At 39.7% G+C, this 27,888-nt stretch overlaps 1 protein-coding gene across 1 annotated transcript in view; it reads right to left on the bottom strand.

Moving 5' to 3' along the window:
* Positions 1-21,497: 21,497 nt before the first annotated feature.
* The window catches only part of LOC124166887 (protein giant-lens), a 107,379-nt gene continuing 100,988 nt past the window's right edge, over positions 21,498-27,888 (bottom strand). Inside the window, exon 4 of the mRNA XM_046544599.1 lies at positions 21,498-25,255. Coding sequence (XP_046400555.1) covers positions 25,055-25,255 — 201 coding nt within the window. The 3' untranslated portion in view covers positions 21,498-25,054. The remainder of the gene's footprint in view (positions 25,256-27,888) is intronic.

The raw sequence follows: 27,888 nt of genomic DNA, 5'->3' as shown, positions 1-27,888 counted from the left end.
TAAATGGTGATTTGTTTATAACTGACAGTGTTAGTGTATTTAAGTGTTGCACAAGGAATCATCGCTTCTACGAAAAGGTTGGAGGCATTAATTCGGCTGCCAGATGGAGAATGAAATTCGTCGATGAAGAGCTTCTTCAATTTCGATGTGATACGCTTCGTTGCATACATTCACGCGCTCATTATTCCAACCCGAGAACTGAGAAAGAGGGTAAATAGAGTTTCCTAGAATCAGTCGACTCGAAAAAGAGGCTGGGAGTGGTTTATGTCCCCTGGATCTAGATAGGTCTTCTTCTTGGTACAACTAATGAGTTCCTCTGTCTGAGGTGAATCCTGAACTCGAGGCTTAGCGGTCGGAAATTCATGATTGAAGAATTCCATTGGTCAACACGGGACAATTGAAATTAGCATACTGACTGGTTGCCCTGGCGATTGTTAATTGTTGGAAATTTTTAATTTACCTCGTGTCTATGTGTCCTCGCTTAATATATAATCATTTTCCATGTGTATGTTTTCGTGAGTCATTTAATGGCCCACTATAAAATTTTTTTTTGCACGATTCGTGGCAACTAGAAGTGAAATAAATATAGTTAAAATAAATAGAATACTTTTTTAAACAGATGCACTCTTTGCGGGCTGTTGATTTACCGCTATCAACATTGACTCTCACTGGATCAGTAAGTCAAACCGAAGGTTGGTTTGCATAGGTGAGAGTAAAGTTCACCCCAAACCAAGCCACAGGTATGTGAATATCACACATTCAGGCCAGTTACTTTCCCAGGGCCACCTCGCGCTTTCAGAATTTTGTTTGGGGGTTCTCGAAGGCTTCATCCAAGATCCGAACCGGGGACCCCTCGATCAGCGGGCAAGCGCTCTACCCACTAGACTAGGGGTCGGTAACATTTTGAGACGGAAGAGCGAAAAGACATGTAACAAGCTGCGCAGCAGCATTCCGACGGTGCATTAATATGACTGCAATTAATGTATGTGTTTATGGTATTTGGAGGAGGCAACCGACAGCTTAGGTCATTTGCGCCATGAGGAAAGGGAAGGTAGGAAAGGGTGGAGAGAAACCCGGCGTCGGCATTAGCCTGCACTAATTGAAAGGCGCCAAGGGGACCACGGCTTAACGTCCTATCTGACGGACGGACGGAGTGTTGCCCTTGAAATGTTCTCCACACGACATTCAAGCAGGGATCGGGCAGTCTCTGAAAATTCTATACTACCGCCGCGCCGGGATTTGAACCCGAGCCCACGGGGTGGGAAGCCAACACTCTAGCCACCACATCAACCCCATCCCCCGGAAGCATATTTCAGTCTGCTTCCATGAGAGAGGTACACATTAGTGCCCTTGGGAAAAAAAATGCAATAATCGTTTATAAGCCTATGTTTTAAAGTATTTATGGGTCGAATGTTTTTCTTTCCCCATTATTTCATTGCGCTAAAATCCTAAAATGGATGTTACGCTGGTAAATAAATTTGCAAACTGCCTCAGGACACTTCACTACATACAATCAATTACAATAAGCTATATATACATATCGCTATTAATAATATACCCATATTATCAATAAACAGCATATTCCTATCACTCCAAATTTCATACACTCATTCTCAGAACACCTATCTCTCATTCATATTAAATAACATACTTATATACATACTAAACAACACATCCTATCCACACTAATTTATATGCTCTCATTCACGCTAAAGAAAATACTCATCATACTATATAAATATACCCTCATTCACATTAAACATCATAATCCAATTGACCCAAATCACACCCTATTTCACAAATATTAAATACAAGCTATCATTAACATTAAATAAATGTCAGTATACACATTATATCAGATGCCCTCATTTGCACTATTCAACATGCTCACATCATTCACACTAAATTACATAGCAACACTAAAAAAATATACCCTCAACTAACCAATATAAATAAGTAATTTTAGTTTTTTTCCACAAAAGTGGAATGACTAATTAGAAGGTGTGGGATGTATGTGTTTATTATAGGGATGCTTCATCCTCTCTTCTTCCAAAATTTATGTTTTCTATCCTGTTTGCAGTGTTTGTGTGAGTTTTGAAAATGAAATCATATTATTATCGTTATATGCCCATTAGGCCGGCCCTTATTTTTCAGAATTGAGAAAAGTTATGTTTTCCTAGTCTCAAAATGATCCAAATGAGGTTCGTATTCACGTGTTAAAATTTGGTTATTTTAAAATAACGGCAACCCGTGCCCCAACGGCCCTAAGTACTGAGGACCCTCAATTGAGATTTTTGGGGCCGAAAAAGTACTATTTCTATGTAAAACGTAAAAGTATAGCCCTTTAGGGCCGATTTTTTGTTTGTTTTGACCTATCTCGAAGCGTTTACGAGATATTGTCCGTCGTAATGCAATCCACTCCCAAGGGCGCTACCCCGCACCGCGGCGCCGCTGAGGTACGGCCCGCACCACTTACTAGAGACTTCCCCTCCACCCCCTCCCCTCCCTCGGCACAGACTTTGCTTCTGCTGGCAATATTTGCATGCTAGTGGTACAGAATTGAAAAGTTCCTCTTGTGTCATGATTAATGTTTTTAAAGCATACAATGTCAATCTTAACCCTTCAACGCCGTCCTATGTACTGTGCACCGACCCCTTAAACCTTAGTTTGTTGCCACCATACGACCGCGCACAATTACCGCATGCTTTGTTCAAAACTGCTCTTTATGTACAAAGTTTTATTTCAAGTATTTGATACAATTGTGTTTGTGAATTATAAAGGAATGAAGGAAATGAGCAGGGCTTCCAGGGCCATAATAGTTGATAGAAATATTCTATGAAGAAGGAACGAGGCAGTCAGTTCACATTTGTAGATCAATGTGGAGAGATAGTTAGTTCTTATGCATAGTGCGCAAAGGATAGAATGTGCTATGTTTTTAAGGATATACGGAGAAAAGTGGTGAAAAAACTAGTTTATCATGAACACACGTGGCGTTCATTTTAAGAATAGGCCAACAAGAAAAAGTATGATAAATTCACACATTGAAGTGGATGGAAAAGATAGTGAAGAAATACTTGGCTCAATGTTACTTACAGTGAGAGAAGTGCTGTGTATTTCTCTATAACCTAATGGGTTTGAAATGTATCAGACTTAAGTGCGAGAAAAACAGTAAGAAATGTGTTTCATCCGTGGAACAAAATGAGAATTCCTGTTATTACAGAAAATAAGGTGACTGAAATGTTAGAAACATTACACAACGAATGGATGAAGGTGCGACGACATAAAGAGAGAGTTGGAACTACCGTGGAGATTTAGAGAAGAGAATATTTCGTGACAAAACTTTATGATTTGTTTGATATTGCAAGGGGGGGTGCCATTGAATTTTTGACGCTCGCAGTTAATCTCTCAGATAAATGTGCGTGGGATGAAGAAGTAAAATTCTTATGCAGTGAAATAGGAGCACGAAATGCATTTATTGGTGGAATAGATTTCAATATGCTCAAGAAAAAAGAAAAAGTTGTGATTCCCCGCTCCTTGTGCTGCATCTGCTCCCAACAGTGACTTTCAGATCCTAAAATTACGAAAGTGTTAACCTGGACATAGCGAAAGGAGTACAAAAGAGGTTTTCAAAACACTTGTGGTAAGTACCTGAATGAGGAGTTCATAGGCCTGTCATTCTTTGACGGATCCTTTTCTGGGTGTGAAAAGGAAAATGTGATACGCCATATGAGGACACGTGAGGGAAAATATGATCCACCAAAGATGGCATTCTATAAACGTAAAGACCTGAAAACGGTATCTATATGAAATGTTGTCACCACTAATCCGAGAAAGCTATTTAATGCATTGGAAATATGAACTGCATTCTTTGATGTGCCCACGCAAGAATGATATGAACATCCTGACGACAAGAACGATTTGCAAATTATTCGGGGCCTTCAAGCGGTAGATGATTGTGCAGAGAGAGGGGTGAAACTAATTCAAGATTTTAAGTCAGTCACGTAGAAGAAAGAGAGCTTTCAAAATTGATCACTAACAGTAAATGTGAATTTTCATCGTAGCACAGCCCCTAACGTTCGCAAATACACTTTAAATGCCAAATATGAAAGATTAGAAATATGAAAATGTATTTTGTTTTGGTTAATATGTACTGAAATTCATGGACAAGTGATAATACGAGTAAATTGATCACTTTGATTGGAAGCATTGTCATGGAAATTAAATTCTTTTTAACGTAAGCACATTTCTTCAAAGACTACATCTTGCCATCAGGAGCAAAGTCTTTGCCGAGGGAGGGGAGGGGGTGGAGGGGAAGTCTCTAGTAAGTGGTGCGGGCCGTACCTCAGCGGCGCCGCGGTGCGGGGTAGCGCCCTTGGGGGTGGATTGCATTACGACGGACAATATCTCGTAAACGCTTCGAGATAGGTCAAATCAAACAAAAAATCGGCCCTAAAGGGCTTTACTTTTACGTTTTACATAGAAATAGTACTTTTTCGGCCCCAAAAATCTCAATTGAGGGTCCTCAGTACTTAGGGCCCTTGGGGCACGGGTTGCCGTTATTTTAAAATAACCAAATTTTAACACGTGAATACGAACCTCATTTGGATCATTTTGAGACTAGGAAAACATAACTTTTCTCAATTCTGAAAAATAAGGGCCGGCCTAATGCCCATGGAACTTGAAGGCCGCAATTTGAAATAGAAAGATCCGATTGAAGATCGCGAATCGTAGGTTGTCGAGCCCTTCACTAGAAATACACACTCACATTGAACCTGGTCGTGAATTGTTATCGTGTAATCACACTCACGCAAACGGCAACGAAGTTTACAAAAAATATTCATCATCATCACTGGACAACAATCCTAGGATTGGTTTGACACAGCTGTCCACTCAGTTCTCCTATCAGCTAATCTTTTCACTCCTACGTTCATATTTCTTCTCTTTCACATCATTCTGTACTTGTTCCATATATTTTGTTCAAGGTCTTCCTTTTCCGTTCTTGCCTTCCACTTGTCCCTCGACGATTGTCTTCATCAGGCCATCATGTCTCAAGATGTGGCCTATAAGGTTGTTCCGTCTTCTTGTTAAGGTTTTCATGAGGCTTCTCTTCTCTCCTACTCTTCTTAGGACTTCCTCGTTACTAGCTCGGTCGATCCATTTGATCTTCAACATTCTTCTGTAGCACCACATTTCGAAGGCCTCTATCCTTGCTTTCTCCGCTGCGGTCATTGTCCATGCCTCACTTCCGTATAGGAGCGTACTCCAAACGTAGGTTCTTATGAATTGTTTCTTTACCTCCATATTTAAGTTTCCCGCTGTAAGCAGATCTCTCTTTTGGTGGAATGCTCTCTTCGCCTGAGTTATTCTGCTAATAATTTCTTTCTTCCTTCTCCCGTCACTAGTTATCTTGCTTCCCAAATAACCGAATTCATCCACCTATATCAGTTTCTGCTTCCCTATTTTAATGTAATTCTTGACTTCTCTTCTGCTGCATACTAAGATCTTGGTTTTCTTCGTGCTTATTTTTAGTTGATACCCTACCCACATTGACCAGAATATTTTTCAAATCCTTCTCTTTTTCTGCTATAACAGCTATGTCATCGGCAAATCTTTGCATGCTATTTTTTTCTCCATGGATATTCACTCCCAATGCCTTTTCTTTGATTTCATTAATGGCTATTTAATAAATTTAAATCAGGCACTTGACGAAAACATTAGCCTCGCATTAACCTGAGGCTTTTATAGAAAATATTAGAATGGGTTGGACGTCATCTATCGATTTTCTGGGGAACTATAAAAGCAAACTGACGTTAACTCTAATTGAGTTGAGGCCTTAGCTTTTTTGGTGTCTTTTCCGGAGTTAACTTCCCAATTCCATGTAATGCCCACATGACATTTTCAATCCGAGCGGTCTTCCACCACGATTCACGGTATAGACTAGCAAAGCAATGGGTTAAGAAGCGCTTGAAAAAACTGAATGCGACACTGCGCATTCCAAATGTTTCACGCTAATTTTCCCGTGTAAATTCAAAATCTACCGAGCTAATTCTCGCATTAATTTCACCAAGTTCTGCATTATTTTTTTCTATAAATTCATTCTTTTCTTTATAATTAAGATTCCATTATTCACAGTTTGTATTAGCATAATGCGAGTAAATGTCGCATGAAACTAAAATTTTACGCCGTTAATTCGAAACTGAGCAAACCTCACGCCGATTTTCTCGACAATAATGTTGTATAAACGACACATGGGTACTGGAACGTCAAGTTATTTGCTTCCTAAAGATAATTTATCTCGCTTCATTCGAAAAAAAAACCGCTTCAAGTCAGTTTTCATTGGCGTCGTTGACCTTGGCGCCGTTTATGATTTTCAGAAATCGGACCACGTGGGTTTTGGCGATGCAACATGGCGCCCGTCCGCACGTGCCAGCCGCCTCGGGGCAGACGAGAATCATCCATCCGCCCACGTGCGGATTGCCATTTATCCAATTTCGTGGTTTCACTGCCCATAGTTTAGAAAACGACCCCTATCGGCGGGGCGGAGCAGGGAGAGAGAGGAAAAAATTAGGATCGTTTTAGTTTCTGCAAAGGTATCATTTTGGGTCTTTTTTTTCTGGAAAAATGATCGATGACGCGCGTGATTTGGGATCTGTGTGCGTAGGCATTCCTGCTATTTCGCCTTTTTTTCTTACCTCAAGCCGCTAAATAAGTGTGGATACCTACCCACTACCTTTTTACCCACCTCGATACGCTCTTAAAAACGAAACATGTCTCTAAAATAAGGGCGATAAATCCAGTGCAACTTGCTAAAAATAGCCCACCATTTCCGTGCGATCCTGTGCAAACCTTGGGTTGTTTCTTTTGGTGCCGCTGTTCAAGTTATTTGGACTACGCCTGCTAAGTGCATGGGAAAAAAGGTATGGTTTCGAGATAGGATGCAGATGCAAATAGCAATATTTTATAAATATTGCCACGATAAACAAAGGTCTTTAACTAAATTAATTCGGAATATATGATGGGAAGGTCCAACCGATGGAAGGAAAAACTAGCTTATTTTGCGGAAATTTCAATTAATATACTTGTCTCATGATAAAGATATTTTGAGAGATACGATCACATTTATAGGAAATAGACTGCAGAACCGATGTATTTCAGAAGTCGTTTTCTTCCGCGTACAATAATAGACAATATGATTATTATTGTTGGGACTACGGTATTAGGATAATTAAGTTCTAGGATAGCTCGACTAGGGCATGGCAAAATAGGCTCAGCATGAGTAGTTCATAATTTATTATATTTTTAAATACTATGAATTTTTGGGCATGATATATCATAATTCCTCTTAAGTGATGCATGATAATTCATGCATCACTTAACAGGAAAAATTTTTTAGTTTAGTTTTTCTATTACTAACAAGTAGTTTTTTGCACGGTAGCATGTTTGTGTCCTTAGCCCTCTATTAGTTTCTGATATGACCACGTGTCGTTGTCCTGAGCTCTTGGCCTGTGTCCGGCTAACGAGCTCGTTTCTGACTAAGCCTAGGATGAGTGCTGAAAGCCTGATATGGAATCACACCATGGTATCGTATTAATAGCCCAAATTTACTAAATCCTGAATCACACGATCATTTTTTTCGTCTCTCTTAGTGACCACTAGAGCGACAGCTTTTCGCGACGGAAGAAGTGATCGCTTGAGTGATCATTTTTCTGAATCACACGATCTCTCCCGCCGTCGCTTTTCGCATTATTTCCGATATCACAGCTCGTTGTCATAGGACCCGCGTCACGAAAATCTACAGTGGGTTTGTTTATCATGTCGTTCCCACGGTTGTCAAACGTTGCGCTGCAATCGCTCCATACGGGTTACAGCGATAGAAAAAGCGACCAGACGACAGTTTTACGGTTCCGGTGAGCCCTTACTAACCCCAACCAGCAATTTTACAAGGAAACAAAGAAACCGTTTTTGGTGCAAAGTGATGTTTGTAAGAAATAGAAACTTAAATCTAAAATTTTCACGAAGTTCATAAGCAATAGGGTCGTTCCTATTATTTTTTATTGCTTAAATCGAAAGATTATTACTCCTCCAGTACGTATTACACGCTTTTAGATTTTTTAATTACAATATTTATTTTTCGCAATTAAAAGAAAAGTGAAAATTTTCAAGCGCGCGAAAACGCGACGGCTAAGAATGAATGCTGGGAAAACCCCGTGTGACGTATTTCTGGTTCCAGCTGTCGCCGTGTGAGGTGACCTTGGGGCGAGGCTTTGAGCGCTGATACTATTCAGGCTGCTAGCAGGGAGCAGAGTACCCTATCAGCGGGTAGCGCTTGGCTTTAATATAAGCACTATTAATGCCCTATCAAACGAAGGAAACTTTACGACCTTAGCCAGTTTTAATAGGTGATTATTAAGATATTATTCCCTGAGCTCTGTGCCTCATGCATGCATTGGTAATCTCAGACGATGTAAAACTCCTATCTACTCGTGTAGAAACTAGGTCCCTGGGACGTCACGTGGTGTGGCATCGCATGTGCGCCAATCTGGCCTTTTTCAAATGCGGTAGAAATTGACCGTTGCCATTCGTCTGAACTGGGATTTCTAAAACCAAATACATAATTTGTATATTATGAATACACTAATGGTGGGTAAGGAATCGCAGTCAATGCATTTCGTTTTCTTTGATGAAGGAAACTACCGTATTGTTTAATATAAACATAATACATTGATAGTTGGAACAGTTAACAGTTATTATTCTTTTAAATAGATATTTTCCATTTTTAATTTATTCATGTGGTGCGATTCTCGTAACTTTCTTTTGTATTTCTTTTCTTATTCTCTTTTTGTAATTTTTATGTGAAATTGTTGTTCTTAATTTTCTCCTTATTAAATTACGTGACGGATTTCGGGGTTATGGATGGATGGAGATGACTCTCAACTCCAAAGTTACGTCAATAAGCATAGTTATGAGCGTTGCGTCGGATGAAGTGAGAATTGGGATTTATTCGCCTCTTAACTGGAGTGCCTGTCCCTCGGTCGCCTTTCGCTCTGAGGAGCCGTTTTCCTCCGCCCACCGTCCTGCAACCGGATTGGCGCGTGGGAGCGTGGTCCTGTCCTTCTCATTGGCCGCTCTCCCGACATTCCACACTTCGTAGAGAGGCCGATTTCCTATCATCACCTTACCAAACACCACCCTCCAACTCAAGTACATGCTCGGGTGGATCCGAAAGGCCGTTTTACACGGTGCATGGAATAGGGTGGTTTCCTATTATTTTTTATTGCCCAAATCGAAAGATTATTACTCCTGGAGCGCGCATTTCACGCTCTTAGATTTTCGGATGACGATATCTATTTTTCGCGAACAAACGAAAAGTGAAAATTTTCAAGCGCGCGAAAACGCGACGGCTAAGTAGGAATGCTGGGAAAACCCCGTGTGACGTATTTCTGGTTCCAGCTGTCGCCGTGTGAGGTGACCTTGGGGCGAGGACGACATAGGCTGCTAGCAGGTAGCCCTTGGCGTAAATAAGGATTATTATTCCCCTATCAAACGAAGGAAACTTTCCAAACTTAGGTATTTTTAATGTGTGATTATCAAGAGATGTTTCCCTGAGCTCTGTGCCTCATGCATGCATTGGTAATCTCAGACAATGTAAAACTCCTATCTACTTGTATAGAAACTAGGTCCCTGTGACGTCACGTGGAGTGGCATCGCATGGGCGCCAATCTGGCCTTTTTCAAATGAGGATAAAATTGACCGTTGCAATTCGTCTAAACTGGGATTTCTAAAACCAAAAAAATTGTATATTATGAATACACTAATGGTGGGTAAGGAATTGCAATCAATGCATTTCGTTTTCTTTGATGAAGGATTCTACCCTATTGCGCAATCTGACGTACGTGCGAAGGCGCAATCAAAATTGCGTCGTGTAAAGCGGTGAATTGCCAGGACACATGCGAGAATGCGTGGACGTGAGATGGCAAAATAGCCCCTGTTATAATTTTATTCATGCGTTCGCGCAATTAAACGCCATTTTAGAAATAAATGCAGCTCTAACCTGCGCAATTCCGTACCCCGTGTGAAACAGCCTTAATAATAGGCGGGGACGGTTTGAATTTATGCGAAAAATCCACAGAGACAAAATCATTATCCTTGACCGATCATTAAAAAAATCGAGAAAAAATTTGAGCAAAATTATTGCCTTGAAAAATCATTTTCTCTGTGGATTTTTCGCACAGTTTGTGTCTTGCGGGTGACTCCGTAAATGTTTTGATGCTTTCATTATATGAACCATTTTTTTGTGGAGTAGGTATGTATTTATGTTTTAAACCTTTTTTCTTACGCGACTGACGACGGTTAAATATACCTATGTATGACCATTTTTTTTATGAATCTGAATAACGCAGCATCTCGGATGGACCATTGGAAGTAATATTCCGGATCGTAAATTTCGAAATTAAAATGTCATCATTCGTTTCGAAACATCGAGAATCATTAGCTGTATTCATTAAAATCTCCTTTTTTCTTTTTTTTTCTTCCTAGCGATTCAGTCCATCGTGCCGCTTTGACTTTTTTGCTCCGTTCTTCGTCACTGGGGAGTGTGCTTTCCTTCTTAATGTGCAAATGCAATGTATGCAATTAGAATATAAAGAACTCATATAAAGAAATTTCGTTGACCTCGGTGGCGGCGGGGTAAAGTCCTTTCCTGCCACGGAAGAGGTCTTTGGTTCGAGTCCCGCCTGTGTCTTTTGATCCTTTCCAGGGCATGGATGTTCGTTTACGTTTAATAGTTAAAAACCCCGATGCAAAAGGCCAATGAAGTTATTTTCGTTGGTACAGGAATAAAAAAGTTTTTCTACGAAACTAGTGATCGCAAAGTATGTTTCATCAGCATCAACATACTTCTGCGGGCAGTTTTCCACGATTCATACGCTCCCTCGAAGTGAAAAATCTTAATATCTGAATAAGATGTTTTCGAATTGATATCCCAGTGCAACATCCAACACTTCGAGGTCCGACATGTTCGTCAACATGATGCTGTTGTCATGGATCACAGGGATGACCGCGCCGATGCACAGTAGGCGGAAATCGGAAAAAGCCGGACAAAATTACAAAATGGCTTTTTTTGAGTTATAAGCTTGAAACTTCGCAGGTATACTCAAAAATGATTGAAATTTATTGATATGTACTTCATTTGACATTGATCTTACCCGTTTCTGAGATACAGAGGCTCAAACGTGAGCAAATTTCCATAAAAACGCCCGTCTTCAATTTTCTCTGAAAATCTTTCAAAGTAAGTGGATGGTGAAGTTATGGGTGGATTCTTGCCGAATAAAAAACCACGTAATCTGTTGGCATGGTGTTTTTTCTTTATTTTTCCGTAATCTTAAAGAATACAGTCCATAAATTCTTACCGTGCAGTAACAAAATGGCGGATACTGTTTTTCGACGAAGTTTTACATTTAGGTAGAGTTTCAAATAGGTTTTCGGCAAGGTCGCGCAGAGTAACTTATATGAGAGCATTCTTTGAAGATTTATTGAGGTCTTTATGCAGTTTTCTTTGAAATAAGTTTGCGTCGCCGGAAATCACATTGATTTTTCGATCGCGCGGCCGGGTTCGTCTCCGCGCGTCGGGAGTTGGATTAGCCGCGACGCGGTAAGGTTATTGAAGCTGTATGGGTTTTAACACTCAGCATTCACCGTTTTTATGTTTTGCTTCAAGACACCGATTCTCAAATGGTCTATGGTGAAGACAGTGGAGGTTTTTCATGCGATGTAATTGCACATTTCATCGAAGTTCATTTCGTTTTCTTTCGATACGATCGAAGACCATACTTATATTAAAAGCGTTCAAACCTCGACAAAGTGAGTTGTTTTCCTGGGACTTATACAAAAGACCTACCAGAAAGGTACCAGCTGAGACCCTTATACCTTCTTTACTCACCGATCCCTGACCCTCAGGATTCTACTTCGAAAACGGTCGTTTTATGACACCGCGGAGCGGAGTCTTTGGCCGTCTTAACGGAGGTATTTCCACGGGAACTTCTAGCTTTTTTAAAATTTGCATCATACCTTCAGTTCTACTTTATATCCATAAAATAAAATGAAAATGGGGGAAAATTGTTCACTGAGAAAAAAATGTTAGCTGCATTATTTATTGTTGAGGCTGAATTTAAGACAAAACCCAGGTGCTCTGAAAATCCTGAGTGATTTCCTAACAAAACATATCTCATGGTCTTCCCTTAAGAAGCTGAATGTCCCCGAAAAAATGAACGATTTTTGTGTCGCTTCAAAAATTTTCCCGCTGAATCCATAACATTTCCGGAATATGCTTTGCATTACTTTCTTAATGCTTCTACGAGAGTTGGTATTTTTGTAAAAATCTATATCTTTCAAATTTATTGAATAAATACTATTCCACCTTTAGCTTTACGTTACAAAATTCATACTTTATTCATACGTACCGACGGATGATAATATCAACGTAAATGGCGTGAATAAATTATTCTGAGACAACGTTTTCTTTATAAAGGAAACTTACCAATGTGGGACTCGAACCAGACACTTCTTTGACAGGCGAGCGTTTTACCCCGCCGCCACCCAAGTCGGCAAATTGAACAAATAACGAACTGCAAAAAGCGTCATTAAATCTAATGTTTTATTCTTGAGAAGAAGAGAATAATGTTTAAAAATGTGGCTAATAATACAGCGTTCAGTGACTTAACATTACTAATCATGTACATAGATTACTGATGGCAACTAAATAATCAAAATTTTATGGACGAAAATTATGGATCGCGTCACAATCCCATGTTCGGCACCTACAGTAAGCACTAGAAAGTTGTTGAAGTAGATTCGATGAAGACAGGGTAGTATAGGTAGACAATTCCACGGGAACTTCTAGCTTTTTTTAAAACGTGTATGATACCCTCAGTTCTACTTTGACTGTGTTGAAGGAAAGTTAAGTTCTCTTCAGTGCGCAGAATTTGTGAAAGTGATTTGAATTTGTTTGTGGAGCGTAGAAATTTCAAACTTCCACTTGCCTGTAAGTACGTTTTTGAATAAATCCCCGAACATATTTTTCAAAATAGTTATTTTAATTTATATTATAATTTTAGCTGAAAAATTTCTTAGCATTCCTTTCCTAACTAAAATAAAGTAAAGTTTAAATTATCAAATGCCACTGTTTAAATTCCAATCGATGCGACATATCCAATATGCATTCAGAAAATCGTATGTGGCAGTGCAGTGCAGTACACAAACCCACAGAATATTTATCGATATCAGGTGAACGATATATTACATCTCCTAGGCTATTCATACCCGACGCTATTGTTCCGCAGATTTAGAACCTCATGATTCAGCTGTCCGTCAGTGTGTTGAAAACTAAAACTATCGTTTTTCTTAATTTCGTAATGACTATACTTCCCTGTAGGATAATAAATTATATGGGTTTTAAGATTAAGAAAAAATTAGGAAAATAAGGTAAGCAATATAAGCATTACTTTTCCGTTGATCATTGTCAGTAGTAAACAGAACTTGATCGTGTGAATTCCAGAGTTGAAATCATTAAGGCCATCCACCTGTCTTTCGATATAGGTAATGTCTTTCTGATTTTGTAACTTCTTTTGCCTCTTTTTTTCACCTAAAGCGGATGGGATGGCAAAGTCGTGTCGACGTCGGCAGTGGATTATCCCAGATAGTGTCATCTAAAATTGTAGAGCGTATATGTGAGAAGTGCCTCCGATGCAATTTAAATTCTTTATCAAAAGTTTAGAGATAAATGTAATTAACCAAAAGAAAGTGGAAACTTCAGTCGTTACCTGTAGCGCCGTTAATCAAACTAAGAGGTACAAGGGAACTCATGACTAGGAATTTATCTGAAGCATCCACATGTTGCCACATATTCTTATATTGAGAGTGGCCCGAACTTCCATCAAAACCGTACTTAGAGATTAATGTATAGTTCACCACACATTTTGATTCTTGAGAGGTGGAAGTGGTGGCTAAGCAGGCTATTGTTCCCGATATGGTGTGGTTCAGTGGTGCTTGAAGGTTTACTTCGCACATGGTCTCAGTTATTTTAATTCCTGCGTTATAATCTGCCTTTTTTTTGCTATCGCTATTCTACCATAGCTGGGATACAATTCGTGTCCATGGCTCAGAACTGCCCTACGAAAAGACCGATATTGACTCTTGGTCAAATCAGAGGCAATCATCAATGACAGTGCCTCTTCCACTGACATCTCAAGGTGGACCTTTTCACTCGTCCTCCTCTGTGAAAGAACTCTCTTAGCCCGAGTAGGGGTCGTAGTTGTTATTTCTGCAATTAGGTGAGCGACTGCAGTGTCTTCCCTCTCTCTCTCAAACTCACAGATGCCGCGAGAGCAAGCTTAGCAGTAGTAGCAGCAGTTTTTAAAGTTTGAATTTTCTTCTGCGTGATCTAACACGATCAAGTATGGTCTTCGATCGTATCCAAAGAAAACGAAATGAACTTCGATGAAATGTGCAATTACATCGCATGAAAAACCTCCACTGTCTTCACCATAGACCATTTGAGAATCGGTGTCTTGAAGCAAAACATAAAAACGGTGAATGCTGAGTGTTAAAACCCATACAGCTTCAATAACCTTACCGCGTCGCGGCTAATCCAACTCCCGACGCGCGGAGACGAACCCGGCCGCGCGATCGAAAAATCAATGTGATTTCCGGCGACGCAAACTTATTTCAAAGAAAACTGCATAAAGACCTCAATAAATCTTCAAAGAATGCTCTCATATAAGTTACTCTGCGCGACCTTGCCGAAAACCTATTTGAAACTCTACCTAAATGTAAAACTTCGTCGAAAAACAGTATCCGCCATTTTGTTACTGCACGGTAAGAATTTATGGACTGTATTCTTTAAGATTACGGAAAAATAAAGAAAAAACACCATGCCAACAGATTTACTTTGAAAGATTTTCAGAGAAAATTGAAGACGGGCGTTTTTATGGAAATTTGCTCACGTTTGAGCCTCTGTATCTCAGAAACGGGTAAGATCAATGTCAAATGAAGTACATATCAATAAATTTCAATCATTTTTGAGTATACCTGCGAAGTTTCAAGCTTATAACTCAAAAAAAGCCATTTTGTAATTTTGTCCGGCTTTTTCCGATTTCCGCCCACTGTGCGATGGCGCGAACTGTTCAGCTGTTCCGGTGAGTGTATTACTCACCCCAACCGGCCAGTTAACAGAATAATATTTTAATAATGGCGTGAGTATATCGTTGTTGGTGTAGTGTGATGTATGTGAGAAAATTGAAACTTAAAATTAAACTAAAAATTAGAAGTAAGTATGACATTAAAAATTGACAAAGAGTTTGATGCTGTTGTCATGACAGTGGCCTCTATGTTACCCTTGTATCGCAGTTGTGGTCCCCTCCCATTGGTTGGCGCCGAAATTCATTCTCCAATGACTTAATAGTTTTCAGCACTGCTCCCCGAGTGTTGCTAAGCGCGTACCCGGTGTCAAGTGGCGTAGCTATGGAGGGTAGAGAGGGTACAGGCCCCCCGCAAACCAATTAATTTTAGCAGAGCAATATTAACCTATAAAACAAATATATTCTACTCCACCAATATTTTTTAGCAAAACATATTCCCGACGATTCACGAATTGTGTAAATTTAATTTTTAAAACAGCATAAAATGTACACATTTTTCCAGGAGGGGGTTCCACCCTTGATTCCCCAGTTCACACCATCCAACCCATTGTCCTTTGCCGGTGTCTCTATTGAAATGTCGATTTTTAAATCGGATTTCAATTGACTGTTTAAATATTCTGTCCCATAGGTTATTGGATGTTCGAGAGAGAATTTCCTGTCCATAAAAATGTATGTATTTTTTAACATCTGTGATTAACGCATATAGGCCATTGTCATGGCACCAGCAAGAGGAGGGACGTGACGGACCTAGAAGCGTCGATGAAAATGGATGCTCTCACCCGGATAAAAACCCGAGAAAACTCTATTCAACCAAAATAAAATCCGCAGGGGAAACATCAGTGCCGTAGGGAGGGTGGATAATCGTTACTTCGAAGCCGAAACATGGGTCGGTAGAAATTAAGAAGTTTGGAAATAATCGAGTGCTTTAATTTTGATAAATACTACCATTATCGGCTGTCTTCAGGAATTAATATAAATACTATAGGTATCACAGAGTAAATATTGACTTGGGTAGTAATACTTTGATCCTATCAAACCTTTGCAGTGGAGTGGGTATGTAATTCCTTTTTAAACCTTTTTCCTTACGCGAACGAAGGCTAAATATATTGTCATTTTTTTATAAGTCGGAACAACGCAGCGTCTCGTATGGACCAACGTAAATGAACTTCCGGATCGTAAATTTCGCAATAAAAAAGTCATCATTCGTTTTCAAAACATCGAGAATCATTAGCCGTTCTCATTAAAATCTCCACTTTTCTTGCGCGCATGCTCTGAAGGTTGTTTCGGTTTTTTTTCCTTTCACGGAACGTGCGGAGCGTGGCAAACTCGCCTGCAGAAGTGTGTTGATGCTGAAGGAGCATATTTTGGATAGTGCTAGAGTTGTAAAGCGATATCTATGCCTGTAAAAGAGGATGTCTATTTGTTTGACCACTATGCATTTCCATACGTCTGCACGCATTGCTACCAAACTTGGTAAGTAGATGCATCTCTTGCTCCTGAACCACGTAGTGATACTTTAGACTGCGTTCGGCTAATGATTTGCGTCTTTTTCTCATTCCCATCTGTTACGTTACGTCACCCGAAACCATCTGTGCAAAGTGTTTCACTTCATATCTCCTGTTACGTAACGTCATACAGCTTCTGTGGTTGGACATCCTGCTGGGTAGGCACACCACTTGACACACTCCAAAGAAAAACGTAACTCAAAAAATAGTACAATTATATATCAATATCTATCAATCCTCTCGGTGAAAATCTTATTTCTGGAGTATGAGTTCGCAAGGCGTTTTTGGTCTACACACGTACTGACACCCATAACGATAAATGTTGTGGAAAGGGGGAACGGGGTATAATCTGATCCCGTGCGCGTCATACGGAAATCGTTTTTACATTGTTTTGCTGTGTAGTGTGCCTAATACCCCGCTTACTCTACGATCGTATCGACATTAATCGGAACTACGGCACGTTTACACGTCTAAAAGTTACCATCGTAACTCAGTGCTGCCCTCGTTGTGGAATTGTGTCAGATAACAACTGACGACGCGACGTGACTGTGTGAGAAAATTGAAATCCTGGAAATTAAGAAGAAAAAGAATTTTAATGTTCATGTGCTAAAACTAAAGCTAGACCGAACTGTTGGTAATAATTTAAAGAATATAGTATTCATTATGAGAATCTGTCCAAAATTTAACAATATTCATGCGATATGGACAGTAGATATATCGCTTTGATGCGTTCCAAGTTAGAATATATTGTTAACTGGTCACCTTATTATAATATCGTCTCAATCCGACTTGAAAGTGTCCAAAATAAATTTCTCAAATTAAATAATTACGATTTAAGAATGTCTCTGTCTGATTATTACACTTCATATCTTCAATCCTTTGTCAATTTGAAAACCCTCGCACGGCATACGATCCTCCAACAATGCCCTATTCCTCTACAAAATTATCAATTCCTAATTAGGTTGTTCCCATCTCCTTTATTAGTAAATTTTGATGGCGTCAAAACTATACAAATCCTCACCTGCTTGTTTTTAATTACCATAGAGCAAATTATGTCTTCAACTCCCAGCTATCCAGAATGATGAGGCATAACTAAAACCAGTCATAACAGTCCGTGAAGCCTTTAATAATCTAGATTCTTTGAGAGAATATGTAAAAAAAATTAAGAATATTCATGCATTAAAGACAGTACGTATTTTTCTTATTATTTACTAGAAAAGGCTTTGATTTCGGCTTAATTCGGCACAAGTATTGATTTCTCCATGTCTTCATCTATATGTTATAGTTATTTGTGGCGAATTTATCGTAAAATCTTGTATAAAACGATTTTAATTGGTTAATATTTTGTGTATGTTCGTTATTTTCCATCATCTGTGAAGTATAATGTAAGCATACATGGTTATAGGTTAATCTGTAAATAAATAAATACATAAAACTGGTATAGTGTAGAATAGACGATATAATTTGCTAAATAGAACATCAGAAAAACTTTCCCCTTACGTCGTTCCATTACCTGCTCAATAATGTCTTCAATCGTTGACATATATCTCAGATATATTAGAGTTATTTATATGAAATATCAATTATTGTAGCAAGATTGCGACGGCGCGAAAGAATCGTATATGCATCGATCTTTTCGTAACTTTTTTCTTAGCGCCCTAGCGCTAACCATGGTAAGTTCGGCATTGTTAGGTACTAAGACCTACGATGGTAACTCTGCGCGTTTACACGGCGTTTTGAGGTTACGCGCGTAGGGATCAACGTCGATACTATCGTAGGGTAAACGGGGAATAAAAATCCTTCTATGTGACCGTGAATTTTAAGTTCCAAGTTTCCTACTTCTCTGGGTACTATCTTTCCCGAGCAACGCCAGGTGGCCTGCTTGTCGCTATTAAATGTACATTGCAAATTGGTTATTGCGGCCTATGCCGTTTTAGTAAACACGGATATCACGACATTCATTCCCAATTCCCGCCAAACTTAAAGTGTAAGCATTGATAAATCCTCGGATATATCGGCAATAGATTCTATATCCTCGTATACAACGTCAACAAAATTCGGTTCCAAGCAGAAAATTACAGATTTTATTCAGCCTTTGAACTTCATTGTGCAAACAAACGTTCTTGTAAGTTTTGTATTTTTTACTAACATTTTATTGTGCCTTCACTTAAACATTTTACTGTACTTTTTGCATAAAAATATTTCATGTCGATTAGTGTTTTTTCCATAAAACTTAAATAGCACAACACTATTAATTATAAATTTAGTTGTATTTACACCAACAATCACATTAAATTATGTATTACATGAATAATCGTGTTTATTTCTCCTGTGTTATTGATTAATTAGTTAAGTAACCCTTTTATAGTGTAACTCTGATATAGCGTCAATAATTTGGTGGTCGCTTAAATGACTCTTTAACCAAGTTATACTGTATTTAAATTACAGAAAAGTTTCTCGGGTTTTCCACCGGTTGATATTCTCTATGTCTCTTGACGTTTCGATCAGCGATCATTGCTGATCATCCTCAGGAGATCTTCTGGATGCTGCTCGAAACGTCGGGACACATGGAGAACATCAACCGGTGGAAAACCCGAGAAACTGTTCTGCACCTGATGCGCCGGGAAAACCTATGATTATATATGTATTTAAATTAATTTACTCTCATAACTTATAATACACAGCCTGCATATATCTATACATATTTTTTTGCGTCGATAATAACGATCTAAGTCTTGCCAGAAACGATCATGGAATCATGTCCTCGGCTTACATAAAAAAAAGTAGGTGCCGATCTGGGGAAATTTACGAGCCGGCCGTCGGAACTTTTTAGTGCTAACCTTGCTGAAACTCGAGGCTGGGGAGGAGGGGAGGGAGGTTTTGCTGCGCTACACGTCACAACTACTCACCATATAATTCATTTTTCTCTTTTTTTTCACCTCCGCAAAAGGAGGAAGCTGTGTCTTCGGAGGCAGGCAAAAAAATAACAGGTCGACAGGTGTGCTGCAATCAGAATGTTTCCGTTGGGGAAAGAAATGGCTGGAGACAGGAAGTGAAAAACCTTGGATAGTTTCTGGGCAGCATCCTCTACATTTTGAGGGTTGATTGAGGATTAATTTGGTGGAACTCTAACGTATTAGGGAATTAAAACTCAGTGGCATTTGTCCGCAAATTCTGGTGATATAGTGGCTTAGAGACAGTTGCAGGAGGAATATGCAATACCTCAGGAGGTGGTGGGTAGACAATGTCAAGCCTTTTTTTGTCCTATAAACATGGGATCGCAACTCCTAAGTTACAGAGCTACGGAAACGCAAACATTTTCTTAGATGCACTTTGCAGTTAACATGGAAACGGTTTTACTTGGCACTTTTTGACATTATATTTAATAAAGGGGATTTGTAAGGATATAAAATAGTTAAGGCTGGACGAAAATGAGCGATTATAATTTTCTGAAATAATTTCTCTCAAAATGGACGCGATTGCGCAATCATATTGTTGATACTCGCTCAAAACTCTCGCTTAATTAAGCTCAAAGATTCATTGTTTCAGGCAATTATAATCGCACATTTTCGTCCAACCATAATTATTTAATGTTCTTAAAAATCCAGCCTATTAAATAAAATTTCGAAAAAGCTGGATACCAATGGAAACCCGTTTTCATGGTAACTGCAGGAGGCATCAAAAATAATGTTTTCGTTGCCATAGCTCAGTAACTAAGCAGTTGCGACCCCATATTTATGGACAAACTATGCTTAACATTGCCTCCCCTGCCGCCTCCTGAAGCCAAGCGCTACCTGCTAGCAGGGTACTCTGCTACCTGCTAGCAGCCTGCGTCGTATCAGCGCTCAAAGCCTCGCCCCAAGGTCACCTCACACGGCGACAGCGGGAACCAGTATGACGTCACCCGGGGTTTTTCCAGCATTCATACTTGGCCGTCGCGTTTTCACGTGCTTAAAAGTTTTCACTTTTCATTTGATCACGAAAAATAGATATTGTCATTCAAAAATTTAAAAGCGTGAAATGCGTACTCCAGGAGTAATAATCTTTCAATTAAGGTAATAAAAAAATAATCGGAAACCACCCTATTATTAGTAGTATAAATTTATGAATGCACGCGTATTAAATATTTGGGATCACCGCGTGGAGCCCTCCAGCGTCATTAAAATATTTATGGAAGATTCACTGATTCAGTTGCTTTCTTCGTGAACTAGGGCATGCCTTTCCAATTTTACTTGCCTCAGGTGAAAGTCTTTCACTCGGGACTGGTGACATTATCATAGTCCAGTAGTGACGCTACTGAGATCAATCAATCGAAATGGTCAAGATCAGGGGCGCAGCTTGGAATTAAGGCTAGGGGGGGGGGGGGGGGGGTTTCAGGCGCAACTTATACCAGGGTGATTGGGGTATTGCATACCCGCCAGGGTAAGCGGGAGGTGCGGAGGCCTTCCGCCGAAAAAAATTAATATAAATGGTTCCAAATGGTGATTTTTACGGCCTTCTGAGGGATATTTTATTAATCCTCACACTATTCTATAATCAATATTAATCCAATTAAGTAAAATACGTTTAACCTAAAAATTTCTGTGTGCTCTGGGGGGGGGGGGGTTTATCCCCCAAAACCCCCCCTCGCTGCGCCACTGGACAAGATGGATATTGAGAAATCGATTTTGGATATATTTCGATTTTCTTCATCTTTGACTATTTAAACTGAATTTTTTTATTTTAACATAAATCGATTTTTCCATTTCTTAATCGGGATGGCATGGGAACAGAATGTAGAAATGAAAATGGCAGGCAATTCAATTAGGAATCCTCTGGTTTATTTCACATAAACATCGGACAAAAGGCTCGATATAATCCATTATTGTTCTTTGGAGTCAATCAGAACCCAATCGCTGTACACACTTGAGTATTCTTCTACCCAGAAACATGAAAATTTACAAGTATTCATAATAATAATAATATTATGTACATAGTGAGATAAATGAGGTATACAATAATTTACAACTACATGTTTGTACATGATCAATCCGATACACTTTTATGATCGCAGTGCATGTTATCAACGCCGTTCTGTCGCCCAAATCGCATGTTTGGTTGAGCAAAGAAATAGAATTCGTTCCGTGTACACATATTCTTCGCATACCCTGTACTTTTAAACTAGCTCTCTGGTACTTTCCACTTTGAGAATATTAACATTTCCCCTCGTACTGTGGTCCCGTATCGCTATCATCAACACTGATCAGTGAGTGGTAGTTGCATAAATATTAAACATTTGTAAAAGCTCTCCGTGGAATCTTTTTAGCTCTGGTTAATTTTGATTTTCTTCGGGGATGAAATGGAAAATAAAACAGGATATTGCGGTATCAACTTGCAACATAGCTTTCAGGAGTGCTTGGCTAATTTTTGTGGTCATTTTTTTGGGAAATAAGGGACGACATCTGTTGGCTCAGTGGCCGACATTAAAAATCACGATATATCATCTTAATTATTATGATGCACTTGTATTTTATTAAAGGTTATGGCTTATAAATGGAAGTGTTTGCGAACTAATACTGATAAACTTTCAAACTTTTGGTTTCACCGAAGTCGAGAGTTAAATTCTCTATCTGATTCCCCCTAGTCTAAAATATGAGCTAAGAATTTCGTTCTAGTATCCGGTATACGAACACTGGATCTTCGGCGCCGCCGCATTGGTGATTCTGTCGTTAAGTTCCCATTAAAATTAAACGTATCACGCAGCGGAGAAAGCAACGCTGCCCATCGCGTTATGAGTGATCTCTACCGTGGGTATTTATGATTCTTTACTGAACTGTAATAAACATCAATACCGCCTGAGGTACTTAATATTCTGTGCTCAGTTTTTTATGCTTTTTAAATGATTGAAAAAGTTGATTCTAAGAAGTAGGATGAACGTTATTTAAGCTGGGTGTTGCTAGGAGAATTGTGCGCTGGATTTACGCCAACAATGTTTGTGTGCGTGTTCCTTTCGCAAGGCAACGTGGAAGATTTTTGACGGACAGAAAACTGCTAAAGTTTTGTGGGAATTGGTTAACGTTTACAAGAAAAGAAACATTTCCGCTCGAGTCATTGAGAAATGACAAAAATTTCCACAATTTGACTCATTAGTCGCTTACATAGTGTAACTTGTGCAGAAAATTTTCCGGTTTAAATCCAGCTCTAAAGACTTTTTTACTATAAAGAAGAGGTGGAAGGAGTTTGGAGAATCAGTTGCTAAGACACGATGCCCCCTGCCGACGAAGATCCAGTGTTCATATCAGAGGGACTTAATTGAAGAGGCAATAGTCTGTCCTTTAGAAGCGTGGTTTATGTAGCCAATTTGGGCGTATTTTAAACGGTTTCCAAAAATGTCCACAGCGCGGCGATGCCGTCGGAGCGATCCATTAAAAAAATACATTTGAAATAGATGGTCATTCGCAATGGATAGCATTAAAAAGATATGAATTTGGCAGAATCGCGAATGTCAATTTTTTTGAATCCCGAATTATAGTTGTAATTACCCCCCTTAAATTCGGATCGCTCTGTCTTCAGCATCGCTAGTGGAGACTTTTGTTAACCCATTTTAAGGTCTGCCTTTGGTGACAGCACCTATAGTGATAGACTTGATAATCCTAATTCATTGGTTATGTGATCTAGCGGTTCCACCCGAAAAATTGGAACCCCAGTTGAATGATTTTTAATGGCCTTGACAACCGTCGTTAGATGCCGATCCCTTGGTCCTGCAGTGAATGTATAGAACAGCCAAGGCGGAAATGGCTTACTCTTCAGTTCTCGAAGGCGTTGAAATTAATGAGGGTGCCATATCCCTCTCGCCTTGCGCTCCCTCGATCTTCATTCGTTATAGCATCGCGGAAAAACCCTTGCGAGAGGTGGGTTCGCTATTCTGGAAGCCGCACTGCGCAACCATCGCCAGAGCTCTGGCGACCTGCCGAGTTGAAGAACGTTCCTCCACGTTGAGACGTAGAAATAGACGAAAGAATTATTCACACATTGACTTTTTAAGAAGGTAGTTTAATAATAAAAAAACGCTGCTTTTCTTAAAGGAGGAGGTTATTGTGTTACTTAATTAGAAACCCCATATAACACCCACGTCATAAAGCGGCAGATATAATTAACAAAGATTTTTCTCCACGTTTTTCATTCGTGGTTTGCAATAATAATTATAATAATAATAATAATAATAGTAAAACAAGTAAAATAGTAAAAATAGAGGCATTTGATCCGAACGACAAATATATAAAATATATAGCTATGTGTATAATATAATCTATATCGATCAGGTACGCTTTTTTTGGGGCAAGTATTTCACCAACTTCGGCAAGCAGCGGTGAGAAGCCGGAGGAGAGAAACGGAGACACTGCGATAGCTCAGGAAGCTCTCCGCCTCGGCTTCGATAAAAAAAAAACAGTTTCAAGTCTGCTTCTTTTCAACAGGTTTTTCTCTTTGTTTTAACGCCCGAAACCACTCGTTTCACATGCTTTCAACACACGCCCAATTCACTCACGCTCGTGTCACGTTTGCTGCCACTCACGGTATACTCTTCACCTGCACGTCCTCAAGTTATGCGTGTGTATGCTTTCATATTCACTTCGCTAACATCACGATTCACTCCAGGGTATTCTCATAACACATCGGAAGTATCCCGGGCATTCTCTGGCCTTAAGCTGCTTCTGTCCCCGAGCACTGGGGTGTTTAAAACAATCACGCGCACCAAATTGATCATCCAATTCAAGTGTGTGTGTGTTTTTTCGATGTTTCACACGCTTCACTGTCGAGGAACTTTCACAAAACTCTCGCGTTTGGTGTTTCAAGCCTGTAAGGTGGAAAGCGGCAAGAAACGATCGTGAGCATTGTGTCAGCGAGAAAAGAGCGGGAAAAACTCCACGTTGCTTTGGTTCCGCGACAGTCCATTGTCGCCGCCCAGAGGTTCCGCGACTCGCCGCTCAGCGCCACGCCCTTTCCATTAATTTTTGGCGCGCTTTCGTCGATCGGTGGGCGCGGTGTTCGTAGTATACCCCCGCGCAGCCTAGCACCTTCTTGAAACACGCGTGGGCACGCATGTGATTAAAATAATAATTAAAAGATAAAAAAAAAACACACACGAGGCAGCATATTAACTCCGTGGCGCGCATCACAATGTGGTCCCGTAAGTTTTGGCAGCTTGGTTTGGTGTGGGAGGGAGCGTGTTGTATTCGGAGTCTCTCCCGGACGTAGTAGTAAAGTGAGCGTGTTTCTCGGGTGGATTTTGGGCGGAGCTGCCGTGTATCATTCATTATAGCTGGGTCTCTTTTTTTATTTCCCCGTGTTCGCAGACCACCGCCGCCGACTGCGTGCTCAGATGCAGTAGCCGCTATACGTCCTGATCGCTTCGTCCGTGTAGCTCTTGCCCGCTATGACGCCCGCGTGCGTGTGGTGCCTGGGACAGCGGTGGTTGTGCGGACACTGGCAGAGGGTGTTCGTGTTGACCTCGTCCACTTCTGGCCTCTTCCTCACCGTGAAGAGGCGGCAGGGTTCTTTCCTCTGACACCGCAACCTCTGCGGGAAAAAAGAAATGACCATTAATAAACGAAAATAAAAGCATATATCAGGAAATCACTATTTTAATCAGTATCAAATGAGTCCTCCTGCCAACGTGGGCTCCCCACATCCCGTAGTTGTATCTTTTCCAACTGTCTCTACTCTGTACAACCGTTCCCACCCCCTCCTTCAAAGATGTCAAATCCTCCCCCACCCCCTTTTCTCAAGGGTATAAAGGAGATTTTCAAATGTTTTGCAGTGTCTTGTACCAGATGATGGCTCAGTGAGCCAAAACGCGTTGTATGCAATAAAAAATCTTGTGGAAAAGTGCTACGATCTTTTATTTAGTTAAGTATGTCTAACTTCCACCAATTGAGACCTGAATCTGTTGAACTTATAGTGATATATGACGAATATTGAGGATTTGTCTGTGCATTCACAACATACTCCGGATAATTAAAAAGAAACTATCATCTATGAGCATTTTTGAAAGAGAATCTTTCAGAATGAATTCACTTTGAATGAATGAAAGCACCTTCTGATATTAAAATTATACGCTAAAAATTGAAACAACAGTGTTTAAATTTTACATAGTCTACTAAAATATGTTTTTATTTAATTTGTTTGGCCAATATCTCAACATCCCTTCTTTTGATTCGTGAATCCTAGCTCGAATTTTCCCTGCGAAATAACTTGGCCATAAAAAGGTGTTACATACAAAGATTGAATGATTGTGTTCCTAAATGCATTTCGCCGTTGGTGGTGGCTTCTTTTTAAGTCGCCTCAGAGCGTATTATTATTAAGTGAATGAGATTTTAACTTGAGAACGGCCAAACTCATAGCGTTGCTCATGCATTTCTTTCTTTAGCGATCTGTGAAACCTTAACACCATGGAGTTCATGATAAACTTAAAATTGGAAACGTCAACATAGTATGCAAAAGCAGCTTTTAACACCCTTGCCGATAGCGACCTTAATAGAATTTCATTTTCTTCATACTATCGGACTCACTATATAAGCTTGGCGATACTTCATCAGTTTCACTAATTAATGTCCTATTTTGCTCGTATTCTTTCTGCGTTCCTTGTTTTTTTCTCACGTTTCTCACGCAATTTTAGGCGTTTTCGGGGGAGATTAAAATCCTACTTTGGAACAACAGGAAGAAATGCTTATCTGACGCAGCGATATTATATTCTGAAATAGCCATGGCCACTGCCACCCACAGATGCGAGACGCCTTTTTCGTGCGAATTGTTACTTATCGCCTCCTGCGCGTAGACACGTGTTGCGTCGTTTCCCAAGGAGTTACGTTGGAGGATAATTAAAATTAAAATGAAATGACCGTATGAAATGAAGACATGGTTGTTGCAATCCCTATTGTTTGCATTAAGTCGAAATTGGTCCTGCTGCCTACGGTGTTATGAAATCAAAATAGCCATGGGAAAATCACTCTTTAGCAGAGCTCGGCCAGAGCAAATCGAGGAGCAGGCAAATCCCTCAATTTTGTCTATAAGGATGTTATTTTAAATTCTATGGATGTATAAGAATTGAACAGAGTACAGAAATTATTCATTTTCATTTTAGGAGAAATTGGTTTGGGTACGATTTCAGGTACGTTCGTTTATAGATTGGATCAGATAGTACGATACAAGCTTGTATACGAATCTTTCGCGTCAGTGCTGTAGATTATTATGCATACCTAATTATTCCATTAATGCTGTTGCGCAATTTGCACGTAGGAGAGTGAGATTTAATGCAAGGTTTTTTATCCTTTTATCCGTCTGTTGTTGGTTGTTAAAACTCCCGATGTGAAGGCCTCATTTTGCTGTTTTCGGGGGTAATTGAGATAAATTAAATAAAATAAATTGCTTCATTAATTTATTTAGTGCTGGAAAAACAGCGATTTGATTAACGAAATTAATTTGCTTACCCAGTTGTAGTGTTACATAATGAAGAAAAATAAAGTGAAATATTACCAATTCGAACAATTGTGAAAACTCACCGCTCAACACAATATAGCCGAACCAATAATCACTGTAATCGAAGTGTATATATGTTTAATGTACTTAATTTAAGCATATGAAAAAATGAGGTCTCTTAGGTAAATTGCAAATTGATATCGGCATATCAAGGGAACATGAGCTAGCAATGAAAAAGGCAAGTTTCAATTACGATTCAAAAGAATTAACCCCCTATACCCTGAATGTGGGAAATTTATGCGCCTGTGGCTCACTTTGGGGTAAGCTTTACTCTCACCTATCCAAACCAACCTTCGGGCTTAATGACTTGAGTGATGTTTGTATTTTCTGCTGCAAGCGGAATCTCCGTTAGTTATAGTCGAGGTCTGTATATTCGTGTCATAGAAAGGACCCAATTGTTTTGTCTGTAAATTTGGGATGGACGTATGCAGGATTTTTATCAGATCCGGATTCGGATCGGATCCTTGATTTTCGGAGCCGGATCTTTCAGATCGGATATTTTCGGATCCAAATGCATTTTCAAATTCCTGTCGCTGAGATTCCTCCGATGATTGCTCAATCTCTTGGGAAGAGTCACACTATGTGCGAGTCGTATCTTGCTATTTTTATTTTCCACGGCTGAAATTCTCCTACGTAACCTCTGTGAGAGCTGTCAAACAAAACGGTTCATGAGT

Source organism: Ischnura elegans, chromosome 10 (assembly GCF_921293095.1).
Source record: "Ischnura elegans chromosome 10, ioIscEleg1.1, whole genome shotgun sequence".
Classification (NCBI taxonomy): Eukaryota; Metazoa; Arthropoda; class Insecta; order Odonata; family Coenagrionidae; genus Ischnura; species Ischnura elegans.
Note: the sequence above shows the minus strand (reverse complement) of the source record. Positions and strands in the feature narration are given on the sequence as shown.